General features: G+C 41.7%; 1 protein-coding gene across 1 annotated transcript in view; it reads right to left on the minus strand.

Annotated features, from left to right (window-relative positions):
* Positions 1-358: 358 nt before the first annotated feature.
* The window catches only part of LOC138363502 (putative ammonium transporter 1), a 35,704-nt gene continuing 12,243 nt past the window's right edge, over positions 359-23,819 (minus strand). Inside the window, exons 2-10 of the mRNA XM_069322854.1 lie at positions 3,554-3,726; positions 3,248-3,337; positions 2,722-2,949; positions 2,138-2,337; positions 1,767-2,003; positions 1,450-1,561; positions 980-1,216; positions 744-848; positions 359-606 (exon numbers count right to left, since the gene is read on the minus strand). Coding sequence (XP_069178955.1) covers positions 359-606; positions 744-848; positions 980-1,216; positions 1,450-1,561; positions 1,767-2,003; positions 2,138-2,337; positions 2,722-2,949; positions 3,248-3,337; positions 3,554-3,726 — 1,630 coding nt within the window. The remainder of the gene's footprint in view (positions 607-743; positions 849-979; positions 1,217-1,449; positions 1,562-1,766; positions 2,004-2,137; positions 2,338-2,721; positions 2,950-3,247; positions 3,338-3,553; positions 3,727-23,819) is intronic.

Consider the following 23,819-nt stretch of genomic DNA (forward strand, 5'->3'; position numbering starts at 1 on the left):
CTTACTAAGTTCACCGAATAAAAAAATATATATATTATACTTCATGTAATTAGTGCAGAAAAATAATATAAATTAATTAAGTCAATTTACCGAATCAATACAAGCAAGCTTTAATGTCGAAGAACCAACAGAGAATCTCAGAGTTTTGAGGTTTCATAAGTAATGACAAACACACATACTCTCATAAGTAATGACAAACATACACCCACTTTCATAAGTAATGACAACATACACATACTTTCATAAGTAATGACAACATACAAATACTTTCATAAGTAATGACAAATAAAAGATAATCTTAATGCTTTGTGGTTTCGTCAAAAGCCTCATTGGTGTAACAATGAGGGTCTTGACCACGTTAATCTCTGGGTTCAACGAGGACTCGCAGATCATGGTCTCCCAGTCGGACTGTGAAGCCAGCTTCAGAGACACTATTGTTGGAGTTCAAGTAGTTAGCTTCGTGGTTGTTGAGGGACACGACGGGCGAGAGGTGGGATGGGACTGGTTCTGCATGACTCCAGTATACAAGGCGTCCAGGGACTGGAGCTGGGTCCTGGGAATTAGTCAAACCAAATTCTTCTGGGGCAGACATGTTGGGTGGAAGATCTGGAAAGTAATGGATTAGATGAATAGTGGAAAATGTTGATAACAAAACTGTATGAATTTCTATGATGCATTTCATTAATATCAAATAAATAAACATCACACACAAAACTTTAAAAGCAACTTAGTTGACAACTTACTTGAATTCCTCTTGTTCTCCTGAGTGTTTACGGATCCATCGTACTGGCTCTCCAGCCAAGCGTCAGCTGGGTAGGCTGGCTCCCCGTGCTTCAAGATGTCCATTCCTGGCGTATAGATATTGTTAGAGATATAGAACATATACAATGTATAATGAATGCGTTCATAACACTAAAAATATAACAATTATCAATTATATAATACAAAAGTGAAAACTTTATGTATTATCTTCACTTGCCTGCAATTTCCATTTCTGGAGGCACCCTCAAGAGGCCGAGCAGCCTGAGGGAACCAAACATAACTAAACAGAGACCACCAGACCAGGCCACTATGGCCAGCGCCCCCACTATATTCCAGTCGAGGACCTCCGCGCTGCCCCCGTACACAATGCCACCATCCTGGAAGAGGGCCACAGCAACCAGCCCCCACAACCCACCTCCCATGTGTACAGCCACAGCATCAAGTGGGTCGTCAACTGTGGAAGAAATATTTATTAACTTTACATCCACAACCTCAACAGTCCCAATATGCACGTACGCTTCCCAATAATATAAAATTTTATAAATATTATTATTTAAGTATATGCCATCTACAGAACATAACGTTAAAGTTAAAATATTTCAAACTCAAGTTAGATAAAACTGGCTACTTGTTGCCTTCTTGAGACAAAGTTAAGAAAACTGAGCGGTGAGAGAAGCAGTGACGTACCCTTCAACTTGGGCAGAAGGGTGTGGATGGCGAGGAACACTGATCCACCCACTGTACCAATGACACTGGCACTCCACGGCCGCACAACGTTGCACCCGGCACTGATTGACACCTGTCATGGAAACATGTCCTTAAGCATTGGATAAACAAACTCAGACATATTGCAAGTAACACCATTTTGATAAGAAATTTGTTATGTTATCATTATACTAAGTTAAGTTTAAATCAAACGTCTGTCAATTAAAATTTACAGCGAGCAGAGTCCATCATACTAGCACTAATAAACTCCCGGCCACACAGCGCAGAGCGGTACATACCATGCCAGCGAGAGAACCATTAAGAGCCATTAGGAAGGACCAGGTGGACTCCCTCCCACACAGCACAGAACGGTACACCAAGAGCACAGCGATGCCTCCTGAAGACGCCGAGATCACAGTGTTAAAGACAGCCTTGGCAATGGCTACAGCATCACCCTCGTGGCTGATGGACGCTTGGGATCCTCCGTTGAAGGCCAGGAACCCGAAGAGCAGGATGAAGCCTCTCAAAGCTGCCAGCTGGAAGTTCAAACACAACTTTACACCTCCACCTTGACGTGTAATATTTGTATTAAACATGATAATCCACAAATATTTATATCTTGCTTCATGACTTCAGATAACAATATATTACCACTGTTCTATGAACATACCGGCACAGAGTGTCCACGTATCTCCTTGCCCTTGGGTCCGAAGCGACCAATTCTGGGCCCAAGAATTAAAGCCCCAACAAGAGCTGCCACGCCCCCTGTGAGGTGGACGACGCCAGAGCCACCGAAGTCCTGGTAGTGTTGAGTCTTGAGCCAGCCAACGTCTGACCAGGTCCAGTGTGACACCACCGGGTACACCACAGCTGTACAAACACAAATATTATCATAACTGAGCTGTTACAACACACAAACATGATTAAAACACGGCAAACTACAGCTGTACCAACACTGCTGTATTTTATAATGTATCTATTAATTCAGTGGGAAATGTATTATTGTTTGCATTGCCTTTTAAATTTATTGAGAAAGACATAAAGTTTAATTATAATGATCAGTGTTAGGCTATTATTGTCTAACAAATTGTCTTTCTCTCAAGATTGCCCTGTTAAGGTTCCTCTCAAATATTATCTAAATTATATAAATAAAGCCAGTGAGTAAAGATATTTATTCATTGACCACAAAATAGTGTAAAGTATCCTGCTAAATTTGAAACAAACTTTACAGAGAGAAAGAGGCTTCACACCCACCTGACAGCACGGTCGTGTAGATGAGATAAGCATTGAAGGCACACCGCTCAGCCATCGACCCCGAGATGATGGTGGAGGCTGTGGTGGCGATGACGAACTGGAAGAACCAGAAGGCCAGGTGCTCGTCCGACAGCCCGTACGACGCCCAGTACTCTGTACCAGAGAAGCTGTTCCCGCCTCCAAACGCCAGCGGGAACCCCACCAGCCAGTACGCTATGCCACCAATGACTGGGGAGAGTAACAGGGCAGATGGTTAGTACAGGGACGATTGTGGAATTCATATCATTATCACTACGTGAGGCTTGGTGGGAGGAAGTCGGTTAATTAAATACAGAGAACAATTTAGTATATAACACCAGCAGATGGAAAAGCAAAAGCAGGAAATTACAGGAATACAAGAGTCGGCAAAGTTATATACATTGAGAGCTTACTTTAGCTATGAGATAGGAATAAAAAAATCATGTGCCTGGTTCACCAGACATAAGCCAGATACGATAACAAATAACGAAGGTGTTTGATAACTTACAGACATCGAGCATGTTCTTGAGAAGGATGTTGGTGGTGTTCTTGGACCTTACGGAGCCTGCCTCAAGGAATGCGAACCCGGTCTGCAAGACTGAAATATAAACAAATGTTAGTCAAAAGTACAAATTGCATTCCAAATACATTATTCTAAGCATAATAAAACAAAATCTAACACACAGATTATTGTACGTCTATATACAACTATATAAAATACAACTATTTTATTAATATACAAAATGTGAAATAGGTGCCATATATATGTTTAAATACTTGAAAAAAGAGAGAAAACACAGATTTTGGTACTTACTGAATATGAGGATGCCGAACACAATGAGGAAGAGGGTGTCCAGGTCCTTCTGCAGAATGTCCAGTTCCCGGGACATTGGCGTCGGGTTCTCGCCAGACATTAGTAAACTTACATTGTGTCCGGCATCCATATTTGTTGCTGCCAGCGAGACTTCCAGATCTCTCAAATTGTAGCTTAAAAATTATTAGCAAAATAAATTTCCAGACAAAATTAACACGTCGTAAATTCCTGTGGATGTAATATGGAGCAAGCCAAGCAGCTCCGAGGGTCTCGCCTTCCTGCTGCCAGGGCCTGCAACCTAATATCTAATTTCAGCTGATGATGAAGATTAAGATGATGAAGATTAAGCCACCCAAAAGGTGGCACGGGCATGAATAGCCCGTAAGTGGTGGCCATTTTAAGCCATTACCAGTATCAAGAGCTGATACTGGAGATCTGTGGAGGTGCGAATGCACCCTGCATGATGGGAGATGTCTCCCTTGTGAATGTGTTAAGATGAAGATGAAGCCACCCAATAGGTGGCATGGGCATGAATTGGTAAGTGGTGGCCCTTTTGAGCCATCACCAGTATCAATAGATGATACTGGAGATCTGTGGAGGTGCGACTGCACCCAGCGTGACGGGAGATGTCTCCCGTGTTTTAAACAGATGAAGAAGATGAAGATGAAGCCACCCAAAAGATGGCACGGGCATGAATAGCTCGTAAGTGGTGGCCCTTTCGAGCCATCACCAGTATCAAGAGCTGATACTGGAGATCTGTGGAGGTGCAAGTTCACTCAGCGTGACGGGAGGTGTCTCCCATGAATGTGTCCAAGATGACGATTAAACCATCGAAAAGGTGGCACGGGCATGAATAGCCCGTAAGTGGTGGCCCTTTTGAGCCATTACCAGTATCAAGAGCTGATACTGGAGATCTGTGGAGGTGCAACTGCACCCTGCGTAACGGGAGATGTCTCCCGGACCAAGTGGTGACCAAATGGTCTAATTTCAGCTGATTGATTGATGAAGATTAAGCCAACCAAAAGGTGGCACGGGCATGAATAGCCCGTAAGTGGTGGCCCTTTTAAGCCATTACCAGTATCAAGAGCTGATACTGGAGATCTGTGGAGGTGCGAATGCACCCTGCATGACGGGAGATGTCTCCCTTGTGAATGTGTTAAGATGAAGATGAAGCCACCCAAAAGGTGGCACAGGCATGAATAGCTCGTAAGTGGTGACCCTTTTGAGCCATCACCAGTATCAATAGATGATACTGGAGATCTAATTTCAGCGACCCTCTGGAGTATATATAGGTGAGCAACCAAGTTGCCGATTGGTACTTTTTGCAGATACGTCACTCCTCCGGGTAATTTGGGATATCGATATTTATGGCAGGTGGCTGCAAGTAATGAATCCCCCAATGGTGAACATTCCAGTTGTAAAGTATGTGAACAAGAGTTGGGACATACTCTCCAACACTAATTTGTGATTGCCCTGTTATCAGTGATTTCAGACCAAATGGTATGAGGTACTCTGATATTTGTAATTATTTCATATACTAAGAAGTGTATGAAGTTGAAGATATTCTTGTGCTGTACCCAGATTTTGCTAGTGGAGGCTAATAGATACCTTACTTTTCATGCTCTCTCCTGATTCCATGTATGACTAGCTGTCCTGTGAGGTGGGGATGTTGGATGAGAGTGTAGCTGGTTTTTTATCTACACTGTGTGGTAGATCAAAAGGGGCTTCTACAGAATAGGGTAGAAGCACATTGTTGTGTATACCTAAGCTTGTTAAAAAGACATTATTTGAGAGGAATTTGATAGAAACTGGTAAAAATAAATATAATATAATATTTCCATGATCAGTGCTTAGCTCTTATAAAAATCATAACGTTAATATTTAGTCAAAGTTAATTTATTTTAGTACTGAGGTAGGTATTTTCTCCCCTGATTCCGTGTATGATTAACCATCCTGTGAGATGGGAATATTAGATGAACTTATAGCTAGTTTTTAATCTACAATGTATAATCTTTCATATATAATAGGGTAACAGCACATTGCTGTGTATACCTAAGCTTGTTATTAAGAAAAGGGTAATTTAGCAAGATGTTTAACAAAAAAGTTTGTTTCCCGACCCGCCGAGGAATAGTTCGACGCTTGATCCATGTTCCATATTTTAATATCCTAAATATTTAGATACTTTGCATATTTTCTATAATTTTCTCGTTCATATCTAAACAATTAAACTTCCGACATCTATCTTCCTACTTATGACCTTTATTAAGGAATTAGTCACAAGGAGATGGTTTATTGACAATTATTTTAAATCCTACTGAAGTCATAGCTATGATACAAGAGTCGCGCTCAGTGATAGTCAACCTCGTAAATCTGTTGATGTGAAATACTGAGGGTGTGCAAAATACACCTTCATAGTATAATAAGTATATATTAGGTATTTTTCGAATTATCTTCTTATCATGCTAGTTTTGTGTTGCATATGTTCTGTCAATACGCATCTCTTCACCCTAATTCGAAGCTAGAAGATATTTCTGTGGTTGTACACCTGCTCACTGCAGCCGCAACTGTAATAAATGTTATAGGAAAGTGAAGGAAAGACCTAATACATATGTAAGCGTTATAATACTAAATTTTCGGATGAAAGAATTCATCATAGAATTCATCCGAATGTACCTTCCTTCATGAAGGTGGTAAACTGTGGACCACTGTGTCGCACAGTCCACCAGACTGTGCGACACAGTGGTTGCCAGGATCAGGTTGAGTTACCATTACCTGTGGCAGGTGGCTGCAGGTGACAGATCTCCCAATCCTGAGCACTCCAGGTGCAAACTCAATGAGCAGGAACTGCGGCATGATCTCCCACATTACATCACCGAATGCCCAGTTATTAGACCTTTCAGACCAGTTGGCATGAAGTACCTGGAGCTTTGCAATTATTATATTCACTCTCGTGTTCTTGAAGATATCCTCACAGTGTACCCAAAATTTGCCAGTTCAGGCTACTAAACATATGGCCCTGTATGACTAACCATCCTGCGAGATGGGGACCTTTAGTATCACTGCTGCCTTATTCACTCTTGTGTTGATGATGATATCCTCATAACGAACCCAGAGTCCTCCAGTGCAGACTATTTATCACATGCTTCTGTACGACTATCCATCCTGTGTGATGTGGATTTTTTGCATCACGTAGCTAGCTTTTGGTCATACTGTACTCCCCTTTCATATAGTCTAGGGTAGCTGCACAAATGCATATGTACCTAATATATTAATACTGACTGACATAGGCAGAACATTGTTTACATTACCTTCATAAAGAAAATAGGCTAAATCCGAAATTTTGGTATTGAAGCACTTACACATGTATTGGGTCTTTCTTTCACCTAAATTCAACCACTAAGGCATTGTACTAAGTTTCTCCAAATTTTATATTACTATTAAATTAAACTTCTAAATCTAAATCTAGATAATACAGTATATGTTTATAATGATCACGTCTTATGTTATCACCATACTCTCTCTTATTTAAACAATGTTCAGAAATGTTGTGTAAACTAACTCAAGTATAAACATATAGCAATTTACGAATAAATTTGTTGACTCCATTAAAAACATGTTTAACCTGAAACAGAATATCGTGTGCAATTATGACTGGAGTTGTACTGAAGGAGTTTCACTGGAACTCTCTGTTTCAATATTATATTTAACAGGGCTTGTCTTAGGACTCCTCCTTGAGGTATGGTGAGTTTACACAGCTTAGCATGAGGAAAAATAAAGGAAACTGTAGAAGGCATATTAGGCTATACGGGGGTACCTCTTATTTATATACATCCAAACTCATTCATTTTTTAAACAATCTACATTGATTTCCTGCACTATATTCTAATCATCAGTAAACTGGTAAATGTTGCTATTCAATTTAGTGTCTAAGTCATTTATTCAAGTTCAAGTAAGTTTATTGAGAAAACGAAAATCTCAAAAAGGATAGAGTAGCTTAGGCTATTTCTACCCTAGTCTACATAAGGTCCCTCAAGGGCTCACAAACCCATACAGTACACAATTATTAATCATATTCTATATTTCCAATGGTAATCACAAGGCATACTGTGAGATCTCTTATTGATTATGCTGCCCATGTCTTGATATCTGTACTGTTTTGCAGACTAAACAAGTTGGAGAAGGTTCAAAATGAAATCATGCGAATAATCCCAAGAAGATTCTCGTGGCCCAAGAACTACTATTACTGAGATAATAATGATATAATTGAACTTACAGAGTACTGAGGATAGAATTTCAGAGATAAATGAAACTTCGTAAATCATTCATATCTATAGTAAACAACAGAGGTCCCAGGACAGAGCCTTTAATTGACAATAATACTTCATCCCATGCCATAGCTGTGCTTAAGACTTTCCCAGTGTTGACTGCTGCTAATGTCCAAGTCCACCTGGGATGTTTCCACGGGAGACATCTCCCGTCACGCAGGGTGCAGTCGCGCCTCCACATTTCACCAGTATCAGCTCTTGATACTGGTAATGGCTCAAAAGGGCAACCACTTACGGGCTATTCATGCCCGTGCCACCTCTTGGGTGACTTAATCTTTATCAATCAATTGGGATGTTTCCGAGACTACACAGATTCTCGCCTCGGGCCGGACTAAAGAAGTACACCATTTCACAGCCTAGTTAAGATCAGTTTACATTATGACAACTTTACGGGCTATTAACGCCCGTGACACCTTTCGGGTGACTTAATCTATATCAATCAGTCAATAAATTATGACATAACTCGCTAGTGATTGCCGGAACGCTTCATTAAGTGACAGTTTAACATTTGAAATCATTCACGTTGACAGAAGTATTTGACACAGGTGATATAACTGACAGACTTAAACAGGACAAAGACGCTGTTACTAGCACACCTTCTAATATCGGTCCCTCAAAGCCTGGGGCTCATAAATAAACTTACACAGTATATTCATCCTACATATTATAGTTATTCAATGAAAATAAGTTTAACACGTTGTTAAATAAGTTAAATACTGATCAAATTGAGCTTTGTCTTAAGAATTATATTACACTGAAAACAATTGTTTCCGTGCCCCCCTCTTCGCTAATATATCAACAGCCTCACTTAACAGCATCCCTGCTTGTTTTTTTTATTATTATTATTTTCTACCACAGACGTGGCCACACATTTACAATGCTAACCAGCATATATACATTTTCTTCTGTCCTCCATGGACAGGGTGAGAGATTTGTCAAACATACAGTTCAGAGATTTATTGAACCACAGAAGGTGATCGTAGTGCTTTTAAAATGTTAGGCTAAGCTACATACGTAAATACATAGATACATAGATTTATGAATGCATTAATGTGAATTTATAATGGTGAAATGTAATTCTGATCAGCTTCCACATATACTTTATACACACACATACACATACACATACATACATACATACACACACATACATACACATATATTTGTCTCTTTTACTCTGACAGGGGTGAGATAGCTGACAGAGAAACTAGTGTGCAATTAAGAACTTAACCACTGAAGGTGATTAAGATGCTTCTACAAGCTCAGGTCCCTGCTTGTGAAGGAACCTACATAAATCTTAGTTACCAACTATTTTTTTTTACTCTTTCCTGCTGTTATCTCAACACTCGTCCACAATATGCTGATATACTGGTCTTCTACTATGTAATGACACCAACGCTCCTCTATCATTAAAAACACAGGCATTACTATTATTTACTACTTTTCTTTATGCTCGCTAATACAGCTTGAAGTTCAACCTGCGATGAAGATACATTGTCACTTTAAGCTGTGTCCAATAACAGTATCTACGGTGCTGATGTCACTAATCTATGCGGGCGATGAGTCACAATAACGTGGCTGAAGTATGTTGACCAGGCCACACACTAGAAGGTAAAGGGACGACGACGTTTCGGTCCGTCCTGGGCCATTCTCAAGTCACTTTTCTACTCTCTAATGATGTCCAATAACAATATATACGGTGACGATGCCAGTGTTCTACTCTCTAATGATGTCCAATAACAGTATCTACAGTGCCGATGTCAGTGAATTCCCTAATCAAGACATTCCGTCCTTAGCTATATATTGAGTAATCACAAAAAACAGTTAGTGTTTAATTAATGTAATTTTCTAGTTATACAATCATATATTGCCCTCAATTGCACTAATCAAGGCAAGTCTGTATCTTTTTATTTTGTAGGGGGAACACTCTCCACCATTACATTCCTCCCATGGTGGTAGTTATTGTTTTAGATTCAGCTACTGGGAACACTTAGGAGGGTAGAAATAGCTAAGCTACTCCATCCCTTTGAGATGTATTCTCTTGTCTCAATAAACATACTTCAACTTGAACTCGGAACAAAATATCCATGTAGCACGGGCTATAGTGAGCCCGTAATTGAGTTTGGTTATTCACGATAACTTTGTTATTGTGATATTTGGGTCAGAGTTTTAAATGAAGGTAGAGTTTCCTTCTTTTCGCAATAGTCTTTAGTTTTAATAACATTATCTTGGTGGCGGATATAGATGCACAATGTTCACTAGTGCGTCCAATTCTTCAACTGCTTTGTTAACCATTGTTGTGGATTTTGTATTTATTTTATTTATTTGATTTATATACAAGAGTTCTTACATTCTTGTACAGTCACTAGCACGCATAGCGTTTTAGGCAGAACCTTAATTAATCCTAATTTTTCCCAGGAATACGACCCGCCAAATCATTTAACAACCAGGTACCTATTCACTGATGGTAAACAGAGGCTACAGTTAAGGATTGGCGCCAAATAAATCCTTCCCGGCCAGGATATGAACCTAGGCCAAAGTGCTCGCGAAACGCCATGCGAGTGTGCTACCACTTCGCCACGGGGCCCATAGATTTAATGCAGCTGCTCCAGGTGGTTGAATGTTGAGTTTGATGTGCAGGGCTTCAGTTGCTTCACATAATAGTAAGTGATGCAAAAGTGGCATTTCTGCACCTGTTCCACATATATGACACCCTTTAACTATTGGGTTTATTACCTCCCAGCAGCACTTGTAGCCAAGTCTTAGTTTGTGTATGGCTACTGCAATGTCCCTGTATAGCTTTTATCCAGGGTTTAAAGAGGATTGATTGATTGATGAAGATTAAGCCACCCAAAAGGTGGCACTCGCATGAATAGCCCGTAAGTGGTGGCCCTTTTGAGCCATTACCAGTATCAAGATCTGATACTAGAGATCTGTGGAGGTGCAAGTGCACCCTGCGTGACGGGAGATGTCTCCCGTGTTGAAAGAGGATTGCCCACTGGCTTTGTACCACATCGCGGTGGGTCTGCCTTCCGTTATATCTTGAGGTTATCTTGAGATGATTTCGGGGCTTTAGTGTCCCCGCGGCCCGGTCCTCAACCAGGCCTCCACCCCCAGGAAGCAGCCCGTGACAGCTGACTAACTCCCAGGTACCTATTTACTGCTAGGTAACAGGGGCATTCAGGGGGAAAGAAACTTTGCCCATTTGTTTCTGCCTCGTGCGGGAATCGAACCCGCGCCACAGAATTACGTGTCCTGCGCGCTATCCACCAGGCTACGAGGCCCCTGTTACTTTGGCTCTGTGGCGACTTTTGACAGTCAGGAATATTTTCTTCTTGATTTGCTCCTTAATCTGTGAGAAACTTGACGGTATTTTTACCTGTACCCATGGTGGTGTTAATTGTTTCTCATATAACAAAATACACTCATTAGCGTCCCCTGCACTCGTTAGCCTAATTGGAGAATAAATATTTACCTCAGAAATTATCCCTAATAATCTGTAAGTGTAGTTCCTTCCTCATTACCTCAATCAGAATTTCTCTGCAATCCTAAGATTAGTTTCAGGGCTTCGTTTTGCAACTTTTCTAACTAAATCAACAGCTCTGTTCCATTCGGGTTTGAAACTGGTTCTTGGGTTATGGAACAAATTATCAGGTAACCTAGTAGTCGTTGGATCACTAGATTGTTTCAAGAGTAGGTTAGACACAGATATGAGTGAGTTTGGGTGGGTATAAATAGGAGGATGGGGGAATAGGGGCTCGACCCCGAGTCCTTTGCCCATACCTGTACAAGGACCTGACATCTTCGTTCAGGTCGGTGTTCTATCCCCGACCGTCCAAGTAGTTCGGAAATGTATATGTTTATCTCTCAGAATGTTCGGTAATATGTTTACTGCTTGTGATGTGTGTCTATGTATGTATTAACACGATGTACTGAACGGGGTGAGAATAGCTTGAGCTACCTCATACCTTTATGTGTATTTTACCTCAATAAACTTATTTCAATTTCAATTTCCAAGTAGTTGGGCACCATTCCTTCCCTCCGTCCTATCCTAAATCTTAATCCCTTCCAAAGGTTATATTGTCCTAATGGCTTAGCGCTTTCTCCTGATAATTACTTTACCTCTCCTTATCCCCAAGTGTGACCTGAGAACGTAGACTACTCTGCTGTTTCACAAGGGATCAGGGTATATTATTTGTTTGTCGAGTTTCAATATATTCCTTTATATACATGCGTTAACCAGCGAATGTTGTTACATATTTATGGTTAAAACTGTTCAATCTTTCAATAACCAATTTGCTCGATGACTCTCCAATCATTGTGTGACCGTTCCACCTGTCCAACCTTGTTACTGTTTAACGTACTTCTTAACGTAATTCTTATGGTGTTTACGGGTTATTCATGCCCGTGCCACCTCTTGGGTGCCTTAATCTTTATCAATCAATATCCACAATATCCAGGATTGGCTTTGGCTCGACGTCGAATCGATGTTGATGACGTTACTTTAACGTTGAATTGGCGTTGCTCTTGGATAATTGTTCCCACTGGGGTGGGTTCATTACAACGAGGTCATTACATTACCATAAACTACCGCTTCATAGCGATATATGAACCTTCATTTGTTTCATTAAGAGAGAGAGAGAGAGAGAAGAGTAAGCCACTCAAAAGGTGGCACGGGCATGAATAGCCCATAAGTGGTGGCCCTTTTGAGCCATTTCCAGTATCAATAGATGATACTGGAGATCTGTGGAGGTGCGACTGCACCCTGCGGGACGGGAGATGTCTCCCGTGTGTTTCATTAAGATAGAGATAGATAGATAAAGATTAAGCCACCCAAGAGGTGGCACGGGCATGAATAGCCCGTAAGTGGTACAATTTTTTTTTTTTCCCAGTGTTCTGAGGTTGCATTTAACCATCAAGCTGTTATCGTGGGGGAGGATACTGCTTCACAGTCTTTATGAGGGTGTCCAGCTGCTGGACACCTTTGTTGTCCAGGAGAGTGGCTGTGTTGATGGCTTCAGGGTGGCCACTGCATGATTCAGGAACTCTTAAAGCTCTTCTAAGGTAATTGGTTGCTTCACATTCCAGAAGATAGTGAAGTAATGGCTTTTCTGTGACAGTTTGGCAGAAGATGCACTCTCTCTGTCGGGGTTCACCAATCTCCCAGTTGCATCTGTAACCTAGACGTAGTCTATATAGCCTAACTGCTATTTCCCTGTGGATTCCTTTTGGGATATTTAACCTTTCTAATTTGGTTGCCTGAAGATACCATGTTGCAGATGGCGAACCTTCAGCTATTCTCTGGTGCAGGTAGGCTTTGTTGAGATGTGAGAGTTTTTTGGTGATGATGTTTTTTATGTTCTCTAGGCTGGGTTGAATTGTTTTATGTATCACTGGATGACGAGTTGCCAATTTAGCAATTTCATCAGCTTTTTCATTTAATGGGATTCCAATATGGGATGGGATCCAGTTTAAAGTTATGTTGAGGCCTTTGCCTTTAGCGACTGCTCCTTGATACAAAATGGTGGTAATTATTTCCACATTATCTTTCCATTGTTTTTGTCCTAGTATTTGAAGTGCAGCTTTTGAGTCTGTGTGTATGATTGCATTTTGAGTGTTTTGTGCAATCACATATGCGAATGCCTGTTGTATGGCAAACAGCTCAGTTTGGGTTGATGATACTAGTCCTCCCAGTCTCTAATATGCCTGAACGCTGGTCGTGCAAAGAGCAGCGCCAGCACTCTCATTTTCTGTGTCCACTGATCCGTCTGTGAAGATCTGGGTGGCTCCTGCTACTGCTATGCTATACATTTGCTCTTCTATTATGCGCCTTAGGATTGTTGGATCATAGGCAGCCTTTTTCATTGGGAGACTTTCTATTACTATTTTGAAAGTAGGCTCTTCCCACGGCGCGGAAGGAGTGTAATTTGGGTGTGGATGATCACCCTCTCTATCAAGAATCATGTTTTTTAAATGTAGTCTGTTTAGGACTTTTCCTGCTCTTGCAACCCAAGAGTTTCCATTGTTTTGGCCTAGTCCAACCCAAAGCCTGCCGTACTGGGATTGGATCAGAAGAAATAATTATCTTACTGATAATTGTAGCTGTCCTTTGTGATATTCTTTCTTGTAGAGAGGGCAAACCCGTCTCCAGTCTAAGAGTTTCAAGCCTGGTCCACATGGGGGCTCCCAGTGCAGCTCTCATAGCATTGTTTTGGGCAACTTCAAGCTTTTTCCACTGTTGGTGTGATAGATTTGTGAGTGCAGGTGCGGCATAATCGATCACTGATCTGACTGCCTGTACATAGTATGTGCGAAGGACTTGCAGATTGGCTCCTCCAGAAAGGGAGGTTAGCGACCTGAGGATTGCCGTCCAGGCCGCAGTTCGCTCTCTCAAGTATGTGACCTCAGCATTAAAATTCATGTGTGTGTCCAGGATGATTCCTAGATACTGATAGGTGTCGACCCATTCTATTGGTTGACCCTGTACTGTGAGTTGGATGTTGGGCTTCTATTTTTATGGGCATGGCCTTTGACTTTGAGGGGTTGAGTTTGATCCCAATCTGTTTTGCCTCTTTACTGATGCAGTCTAAGCATTTGGGTGCAAGGCGCGCCGCATCCCTTCCTTTTATGATGATGACAAAGTCGTCCGCGTAGTTTAGCAGCCTGCAGTGATGTGGGAGTTTCAACCTCATTATTCTTTCCATTAAACAGTTGAAGAGAAGAGGGCTAAGAATACCTCCTTGCGGTGTACCATTTTCATGTCTTTTGTACTCAGAGACTGTGCCATGAAGTTTTACTCTTGCTTCTCTGTTTATGAGACAGTTTTTGGTCCAGGAGAGCAGGTTGCCTCTGACCTCTTTGTCAATGAGGCAGCAGAGAATAGCTGGGGCGCTAGTCAGTTCAAAGGCTTTTTCGAGGTCCAGGAATATCAGCATTCCTGGTCTGTCATTCAAGTGGGCTAACAGAGTTGTAATACATTCCACTGTGCCAACCCCTCTTCTATAGGCATACATATCATGGTGCAGTTTAGGCATTTTCCACTCCAGTCTGTTGAGTGCCATTCTGTCAGCCGTCTTGGCTGTACAGCTTTGGGAGAGATGGGCCTGGGATTAGCGGGATCTTTGGGTTTTGTGATCGGCACTATGTCTGCTCTATTCTAAGCAGAAGGTCTAGTTTGAGAAGTCCAGGCTAAATTAATTAACCTTAGGTATGCAGCGTCTCCCTCTGGGCCGAGGTTTCTAATCATTTTATAGGTTATTTTGTCGGCTCCAGGGGATGTATCCTTGGAGTTTTTCTTAGCCCGATTGAGCTCATCCAGTGTGAAGGGGGCATTAGTGTCAGAGACTTCTTCACATGCTGTAAGGATTCTGTGCCACCTTTCTTCCTCTAGTCCGGTCTGTACTGCTAATACATCTGGTGGAAGTTGATTGCTGGCTGCTCTCTCCGCAAACCTGGTTGCCAGTACTTCGGCTTCCTGTTGAGGATCTTTGGGGTGTGGAGCTTTAGGTGTTTTATTCCCTTTTTGGGCCGGTGAATTTGCTGCCACATCTCCCCGAGAGAGGTGTGTTCATTCAGGTGTGAACACCATTCTAGCCACTTTTGTTCTTTTATTTGTCTGGTCTCTCGATGTACATGTTCCTTGACCTCACAAAGTAAGATCCTGTTGCGGTCACTTGGCTGCTTTTTGTATAGCTTTCTTGTTCTATTGAGTCTATGGTTGAGTTCTTTGACACGTTCGCAATAGTACCAATGATCTTTATGGTGTCCGGTGGACTGTTTTTTCAGTGGGATTCAGTGGTTGGCTGCACTTTGAATCGCTTTGACAAATTCTTGTTCTGCCTGATTAATGTCTTCGGGAAGATCATAGTTTCTTTGCCACTCTGAAATGAGGTTTTGAAATCGGTCCCAGTTTGCTAAAGCAAAGTTCCAGGCTTCAGATGGAGGCGGAGGTGGGGTGGGTAGGTCTAACTGAAGATCAATTTGGACCCCATAGTGGTCGCTTGTGAGTGTGGGCTCAACTGACCATGTTGCTGCATCTATTAGGGAGGCTGAAACGAAGGTTAGGTCTAATCTGCCTCCTTGGATGTGGGTAGGTTCATTCTTGTTTAGGATTTGTATTTCTGGAAGCTGGTCCAGTAGATGTGTAATGTGTATGCCGGCTTCATTTGTTTTGTTCGAGCCCAGTGCCAATCGATGATGGGCATTAAAATCTCCACAAATGATTGTGTTTGTTGTTGTCGCGTGTCCAAATAACACAGAGAGATCCATTTCTGCTTGTGGAGACTTGTACACATTGAACACTTCAAGTTTGTCGTGTCTTAGCTCAATGGTGACTCCCATTACCTCTGTCCCTGCTCCACAATTGGGTGGGCTGGTTATGGATTTGGAGATCAGGCCACATTTTACATAGATTGCATGTTTCATTGAACAGTTCGAAGTGTTATATGAACAAGTCGTCAGCTGTCCTGGAAGCTTCCGTGTAGTGTCATTAATCAGCCATTATCCCCAACCACTTGGGCTGGACGGTAGAGCGACGTTTTTTTTGTTATTAATACATTACGTACATCTGCATTAGTGCAGCTACCCTAGAATATATGAAGGGGCACGAGAGACATCTCCCGTCACGCAGGGTGCAGTCGCACCTCCACAGATCTCCAGTATCAGCTCTTGATACTGGTAATGGCTCCAAAGGGCCACCACTTACGGCCAATTCATGCTCGTGCCACCTTTTGGGTGGCTTAATCTTCATCAATCAATATGAAGGGGAGTACAGCTGCCCTAGACTATATGAAGGGGAGTACAGCTGCCCTAGACTATATGAAGGGGGAGTACAGCTGCCCTAGACTATATGAAGGGGAGTACAGCTGCCCTAGACTATATGAAGGGGAGTACACCTGTCCTAGACTATTTGAAGGGGAGTACAGCTGCCCTAGACTATATGAAGGGGAGTACAGCTGCCCTAGACTATATGAAGGGGAGTACAGCTGCCCTAGACTATATGAAGGTGAGTACAGCTGCCCTAGACTATATGAAGGGGGAGTACAGCTGCCCTAGACTATATGAAGGGGAGTACAGCTGCCCTAGACTATATGAAGGGGAGTACACCTGGCCTAGACTATATGAAGCGGAGTACAGCTGCACTAGACTATTTGAAGGGGGAGTACAGCTGCCCTAGACTATATGAAGGGGAGTACAGCTGCCTTAGACTATATGAAGGGGAGTACAGCTGCCCTAGACTATATGAAGGGGAGTACACCTGCCCTAGACTATATGAAGGGGAGTACAGCTGCCCTAGACTATATGAAGGGGGAGTACAGCTGCCCTAGACTATATGAAGGGGAATACAGCTGCCCTAGACTATATGAAGGGGAGTACAGCTGCCCTAGACTATATGAAGGGGAGTACAGCTGCCCTAGACTATATGAAGGGGGAGTACCGCTGCCCTAGACTATATGAAGGGAGTACAGCTGCCCTAGACTATATGAAGGGGAGTACAGCTGCCCTAGACTATATGAAGGGGAGTACAGCTGCCCTAGACTATATGAAGGGGAGTACAGCTGCCCTAGACTATATGAAGGGGGAGTACACCTGCCCTAGACTATATGAAGGGGAGTACACCTGCCCTAGACTATATGAAGGGGAGTACAGCTGCCCTAGACTATATGAAGGGGGAGTACAGCTGCCCTAGACTATATGAAGGGGAGTACAGCTGCCCTAGACTAAATGAAGGGGAGTACAGCTGCCCTAGACTATATGAAGGGGAGTACACCTGCCCTAGACTATATGAAGGGGAGTACAGCTGCCCTAGACTATTTGAAGGGGAGTGCAGCTGCCCTAGACTATATGAAGGGGAGTACAGCTGCCCTAGACTATATGAAGGGGAGTACAGCTGCCCTAGACTATATGAAGGGGGAGTACCGCTGCCTTAGACTATATGAAGGGGAGTACAGTTGCCCAAGACTATATGAAGGGGAGTACAGCTGCCCTAGACTATATGAAGGGGGAGTACAGCTGCCCTAGACTATATGAAGGGGAGTACAGCTGCCCTAGACTATATGAAGGAGGAGTACACCTGCCCTAGACTCTATGAAGGGGGGAGTACATCTAACCTAGACTATATGAAGGGGAGTACACCTGAGTAGGGAAGATGAGGTCTACAACCGCGTGCGCCATCTGCCAGGTGGCACTCACGTGAGTGGCACCTGCACAGATGGCGCGCAGGTGTCTAGTCCTCAAGGGTTTTGAGGGAATTTCCCGGAAGTTTGGCGCTTGTTGGAGGTAAGTGGAGCGCGCGGTTCTAGTCCTCGGGGTTTTGGGTATGTGGTCAGGAAAGAGGGAAGCCATGTTGTTGGGGATGTAGGAGAGTATGTGGTAGAGTAAGAAAATATAAGGATAAGAGTGGAATATGAGGAAGGAGTAAATGAATATGTATGTGTGTTTTGCGTAGACTTAATCCTGTGTGAGGATAATAGTTTTTGATGATCGTAAGTAAGTAGAGGTTGCGTGTAGATGAGAGGAGTCCCAACATAGTCTGTTATGTTGTTTGGGGTGGGGGAGGGGAAGGGGAGGGAGGGAGGGAGGGAGGGAGGGAAGGGTGAGTGGAGCTATCCCTCGTCGTGAGACTGCTCGGGTCATTTGCGGTTAGACAAACCATTAGCCCCCCTACAGGAAGCCCTAAGTGTGAGAGGATGAGAGAGTAGAGTCCAGCAGGAGGGATGTGTACCATTACCCTTAAGCGTTTTTCAATGTCCGCGGAGGGGTGAGCGTACTGGTCACTGGTTAGAGGGTAACTGAAAAGACTTTTCCAAGTAGTTTGGTTATATCTCCTCAGACACGGCGGAAGTGGTTGGGCATCCATTACCCACTGCGTTTCGCTACGGTCCGCGACTCTCTCTCTCTCTCTCTCTGTCTCTCTGTCTCTCTGTCTGCCTCTCTCTCTCTCTCTCTCTCTCTCTCTCTCTCTCTGTCTCTCTGTCTCTCTGTCTGCCTCTCTCTCTCTCTCTCTCTCTCTCTCTCTCTCTCTCTCTCTCTCTCTCTCTCTCTCTCTCTCTCTCTCTCTCTGTCTCTCTGTCTCTCTGTCTCTCTGTCTCTTTGTCTGCCTCTCTCTCTCTCTCTCTCTCTCTCTCTCTCTCTCTCTCTCTCTCTCTCTCTCTCTCTCTCTCTCTCTCTCTCTCTCTCTCTCTCTCTCTCTCTCTCTCTCTCTGTCTCTCTTTCTCTCTCTCTGTCTCTCTCTCTCTCTGTCTCTCTGTCTCTCTGTCTCTCTCTCTCTCTCTCTCTCTCTCTCTCTCTCTCTCTCTCTCTCTCTCTCTCTCTCTGTCTCTCTATCTCTCAGTCTACCTCTCTCTCTGTCTCTCTGTCTCTCTGTCTCTCTGTCTCTGTCTTTCTGTCTCTCTCTCTGTCTCTCTGTTTCTCTGTCTCTCTCTCTCTCTCTCTCTCTCTCTCTCTCTCTCTCTCTCTCTCTCTCTCTCTCTCTCTCTCTCTCTCTCTCTCTCTCTCTCTCTCTCTCTCTCTCCAGATCATTTAATAGTTGGGGAAAGTACCATCATTTCCTTTCTCCTGCTGCCGCTGTTCACGTATCTTTCTCCATTTCACTTAGACTTACGGCACACCAGAGGATTGACGACTAATGTCAATTTTTGAGGCCCCATCACTCTCACCCTTATAACCTTGTAAGGTAACACGACCAATATGATGACATCGTTCTTTGCTCAAATATCATTAATGTAACGTGGACAATATACTAACTTCGTTCTTTGCCCAATATCATTTTAAGAGTAACGAGCAACTTTCTGTCCGATGTCTGAATAATGAAATGTAAACCATGTTTAACACCATCCAAACACAATAAAAGATTAGCACAAGCTTGTTTAGTTCTTGTAACACATAACGTAACGTAAGCCTTTATTCGACAACTGATAGACATAGCATAATATAGCTTTATATTCACGGTGGTAAAACAAACATACACATCACGGTCAGTCCTCGCTTTACCTCAAACGCGCCGTTCATTCTCTCTCCATTAGGCGAGTAAACATATATACGACAATATGGAAAAACACAGTCTTGACACTATTATTAAATTGAGTTGTTCATAATCCCCGAGTTCAAGGCTGTCTCTCTTAAGACCTACATCATCCAATGTAAACACCAATCGATGAGAATAAGACCGGGTGAGTCGATAGTGAAATAGCTCTGGACTATGTCTATTTTCAGTTCTTGTAACACAGTCAATGTAGCGTAATGGGAAACCAGTCTTTCTACTGCCTACATAAATAGCGTTTGAAAATGTATGCAAGTCTAGACAAACTCCTATCGCCCTTACATTCTAACACAAATAAAATATTAGCACACGATTGCATCGAATTATATCATCATTAAGTAACGTGGAGATCAACTTTCTGGCTGTTGTCCGAATATCATTATTGAAATGTGAACTCCATTTAGCCAAACACAATATCTCCATTACATCTCATAGCATATGAATATTACGGTATACCAGTTTTAACCCTCTATAACACAATGTAACGTAACGTAACGCAAATCAACTTTCTACAGACCAAATATCGTTTTTAAATGAAAGTATGACTTAGTCCATCTTCATTACATCTCTCACCATATAAAATATTGGCGTCTACCCCTTTTAGCCCTCTGTAACACAATGTAACGCAACGTAACGTAACGCAAATCAACTTTTTGCAGTCCAAAATGTCATTTTGAAACGGAAAGTGAGGGATTAGTCCTTATTCATTACATCTCTCACCATATAAAATATTGGCCTCTACCCCTTTTAGCCCTCTGTAACACAATGTAACGCAACGTAACGTAACGCAAATCAACTTTTTGCAGTCCAAAATGTCATTTTGAAACGGAAAGTGAGGGTTAGCCCATCTCCATTACATCTCTTACCATATAAATAATTGATGTCTACCCGTTTTAGCCCTCTGTAACACAATGTAACACAACGTAACGTATCGCAAATCGACTTTTTGCAGTCCAAAATGTCATTTTTAAATGAAAGTATGACTTAGCACATCTCTTACCATATAATATTGACCTCTACCAGTTTTAGCCCTCTAACACAATGTAACGTAACGCAAATCAACTTTTACAGCCCAAAATGACATTTTTAAATAAAGTAGGACTTAGTCCATCTTCATTACATCTCCTTCCATATGAATATTACGGTCTACCAGTTTTAGCCCTCTGTAACACAATGTAACGTAACGGGGAAAATCAACTTTGTCGGATGTGCAAATAACGTTATTGAAAATGTCATCCATGTTTAGCCATTACATCCAAACACAAGAAAAATATTACCACTTTCTTGAGAAACTTATATGTGGAGATCATATCTCCAGAGTCCACACAATAAGCCACACATCACACATCTTCTGTTTTCAAATCGCAGCTCACATCTAATTTAATGTTATTTTTTTTTTTTGCAGAAACTACGTTTTTGAGAATATGCTCAATGTCGGCAATTACTATTCGTATCATCATCAATCTCCTTTCAGTCAACAAATTCACATTTCATATCGCGTGTGTAGATTAGAGAGAGAGAGAAGGCAAACATAGCTTGCAGCTAGTCAAAACTTATCATAACAGATATGATTTCACAGAGTTTTCAACCTTTGCCAGTTTTTCAATGTTTTCTCTTCACTCGTGCTAAGTGAGTCAGACAAAAATGTGACATTTCATTTCATTATTAGCCATGCAATATGCTATTAGCTAGGTAGTCAAAACATATAACAAGCATTATTTCACAGGAATTTTTTCTAGCAAATATGCTTCCTTTAAGCAGTTCAACACATCAAAGACCAGCAGCCCGCGAAATTCCCTTTAGTCAATAATCATCCTTTACAGTATTTCTTGACTAAAATAGCACTCCAAAACATAAGTGGTCATTTTTATTCTCACTGTCGCACTATAGTCAATAATTTGTTTCGCAGAGTGGCAAGTTATGCATAGTGACGAGATTTCATGGTGTGCATAGTTTAAGAGAGTTCACACTGTATTAATTACGGTCATGAATATCTTATGTTATGTTTTTGAAGATCATCACTTCTTATTTTTATCATTTTCTTGCCCCCCAGCTTTACAGTCTTCTCATATTCTTTTTCAAATAAAGTTTGCTTACTGTTTTCCAGTAGATCGGCTTCACATTACATATATTAATCAATTTTCAAATTCAGTTCAGTTTCTTTTCAATATACTGACTCTATATAATAAATCAATAGAGTCAGGCAGAGTGCCAGAGTTTTGGAAAGTTGCTAATGTGATACCAGTTTTTAAGAAAGGAGATAGATCACTTGCGTCTAACTATCGACCAATTAGCCTAACGTCTATTGTGGGTAAGTTACTCGAATCTATAATAGCAAATAAAATTCGTCTTCATCTTGAAAAACATAAATTAATAATTGAGTCGCAACATGGTTTTATAAATGGCCGTTCATGTTTAACAAATTTGTTATCTTTTTATTCTAGCATTGTTGAGGCAGTTGATAGTGGTAAGGATTGCGATGTTGTATACCTTGACTTTAGCAAAGCTTTTGATACAGTGCCACATGAAAGACTGATTAAAAAAATAGAGTCTCATGGTATTGGGGGTGCTATATTAAGCTGGATTAGGGCATGGCTATACCAAAGGAAACAGAGAGTTAGTATAAATGGAATCAAGTCAGAGTGGGAAAATGTTGTAAGTGGAGTGCCTCAAGGCTCTGTCCTGGGACCTCTGTTGTTTATAATATATATAAATGATTTAGATTCAGGTTTGAGTAGCAACATTTGCAAATTTGCCGATGATACGAAAATCGGTAGGGAAATTAATTCGGAGGAGGACTCACTATCACTTCAAGTTGATCTAGATAAGGTTTTGAAATGGTCAAAGGATTGGCAGATGCAGTTTAATGCTGATAAATGTAAAGTTCTGAGGTTAGGTAATGATGATAGAGTTACAAGATACGAGCTAGATGGTGTTGTGATTGCGAAGTCGGATTGCGAAAGGGATCTGGGAGTTATGATTAGTAAGAATTTAAAACAAAAGGATCAATGCATAAATGTTCGTAATAAGGCAAATCGGACACTTGGATTTATTAATCGCAGCGTTAGTAACAAGACACCTGGTGTGGTTCTCAAGCTATATCTTGCTCTAGTTAGGCCCCATTTAGATTATGCAGTTCAGTTTTGGTCGCCATATTATAGAATGGATATAAATTCACTTGAACGTGTCCAGCGTAGGATGACTAAGTTAATTCCCCAAATTAGAAATCTTTCATATGAAGAAAGATTAACAAAGCTTAAGTTGCATTCACTGGAAAGGCGAAGAGTTAGGGGTGACATGATAGAGGTTTACAAGTGGATGAATGGACATAACCGGGGGGATATTAATAGGGTATTAAAAGTATCAACACAGGACAGAACACGAAACAATGGATATAAATTGGATAAGTTTAGATTTAGGAAAGACTTGGGTAAATACTGGTTCAGTAACAGGGTTGTTGATTTGTGGAACCAATTGCCGCGTAACATTGTGGAGGTGGGGTCCCTCGATTGTTTCAAGCACGGGTTGGACAAGTATATGAGTGGGATTGGGTGGTTATAGAATAGGAGCTGCCTCGTATGGGCCAATAGGCCTTCTGCAGTTACCTTTGTTCTTATGTTCTTATGTTCTTAATATCGCAGCTTTGCTGCCCCCATGCCCGTATCTAGTTCAAGACCTCTTATTATCAATGTCATTAATAGGGATATCATCAAACATGTATTGAATGTCTCAGACATTCAGTTAACAACGTAGTAAGTGTTTAATGAACGTGAGTATCACTTCATGTGCGCTCATTTTAGTTTAGTTTTAAGTTTTCCATCTTGAATTAATACTACTATTAGATAGGTCAGACATTCAGTTAACATCTCAGTAAGTGAAAATCTCTTCATGTGGGCTCATT

This window comes from Procambarus clarkii, chromosome 11 (assembly GCF_040958095.1).
Source record: "Procambarus clarkii isolate CNS0578487 chromosome 11, FALCON_Pclarkii_2.0, whole genome shotgun sequence".
Lineage (NCBI taxonomy): Eukaryota > Metazoa > Arthropoda > Malacostraca > Decapoda > Cambaridae > Procambarus > Procambarus clarkii.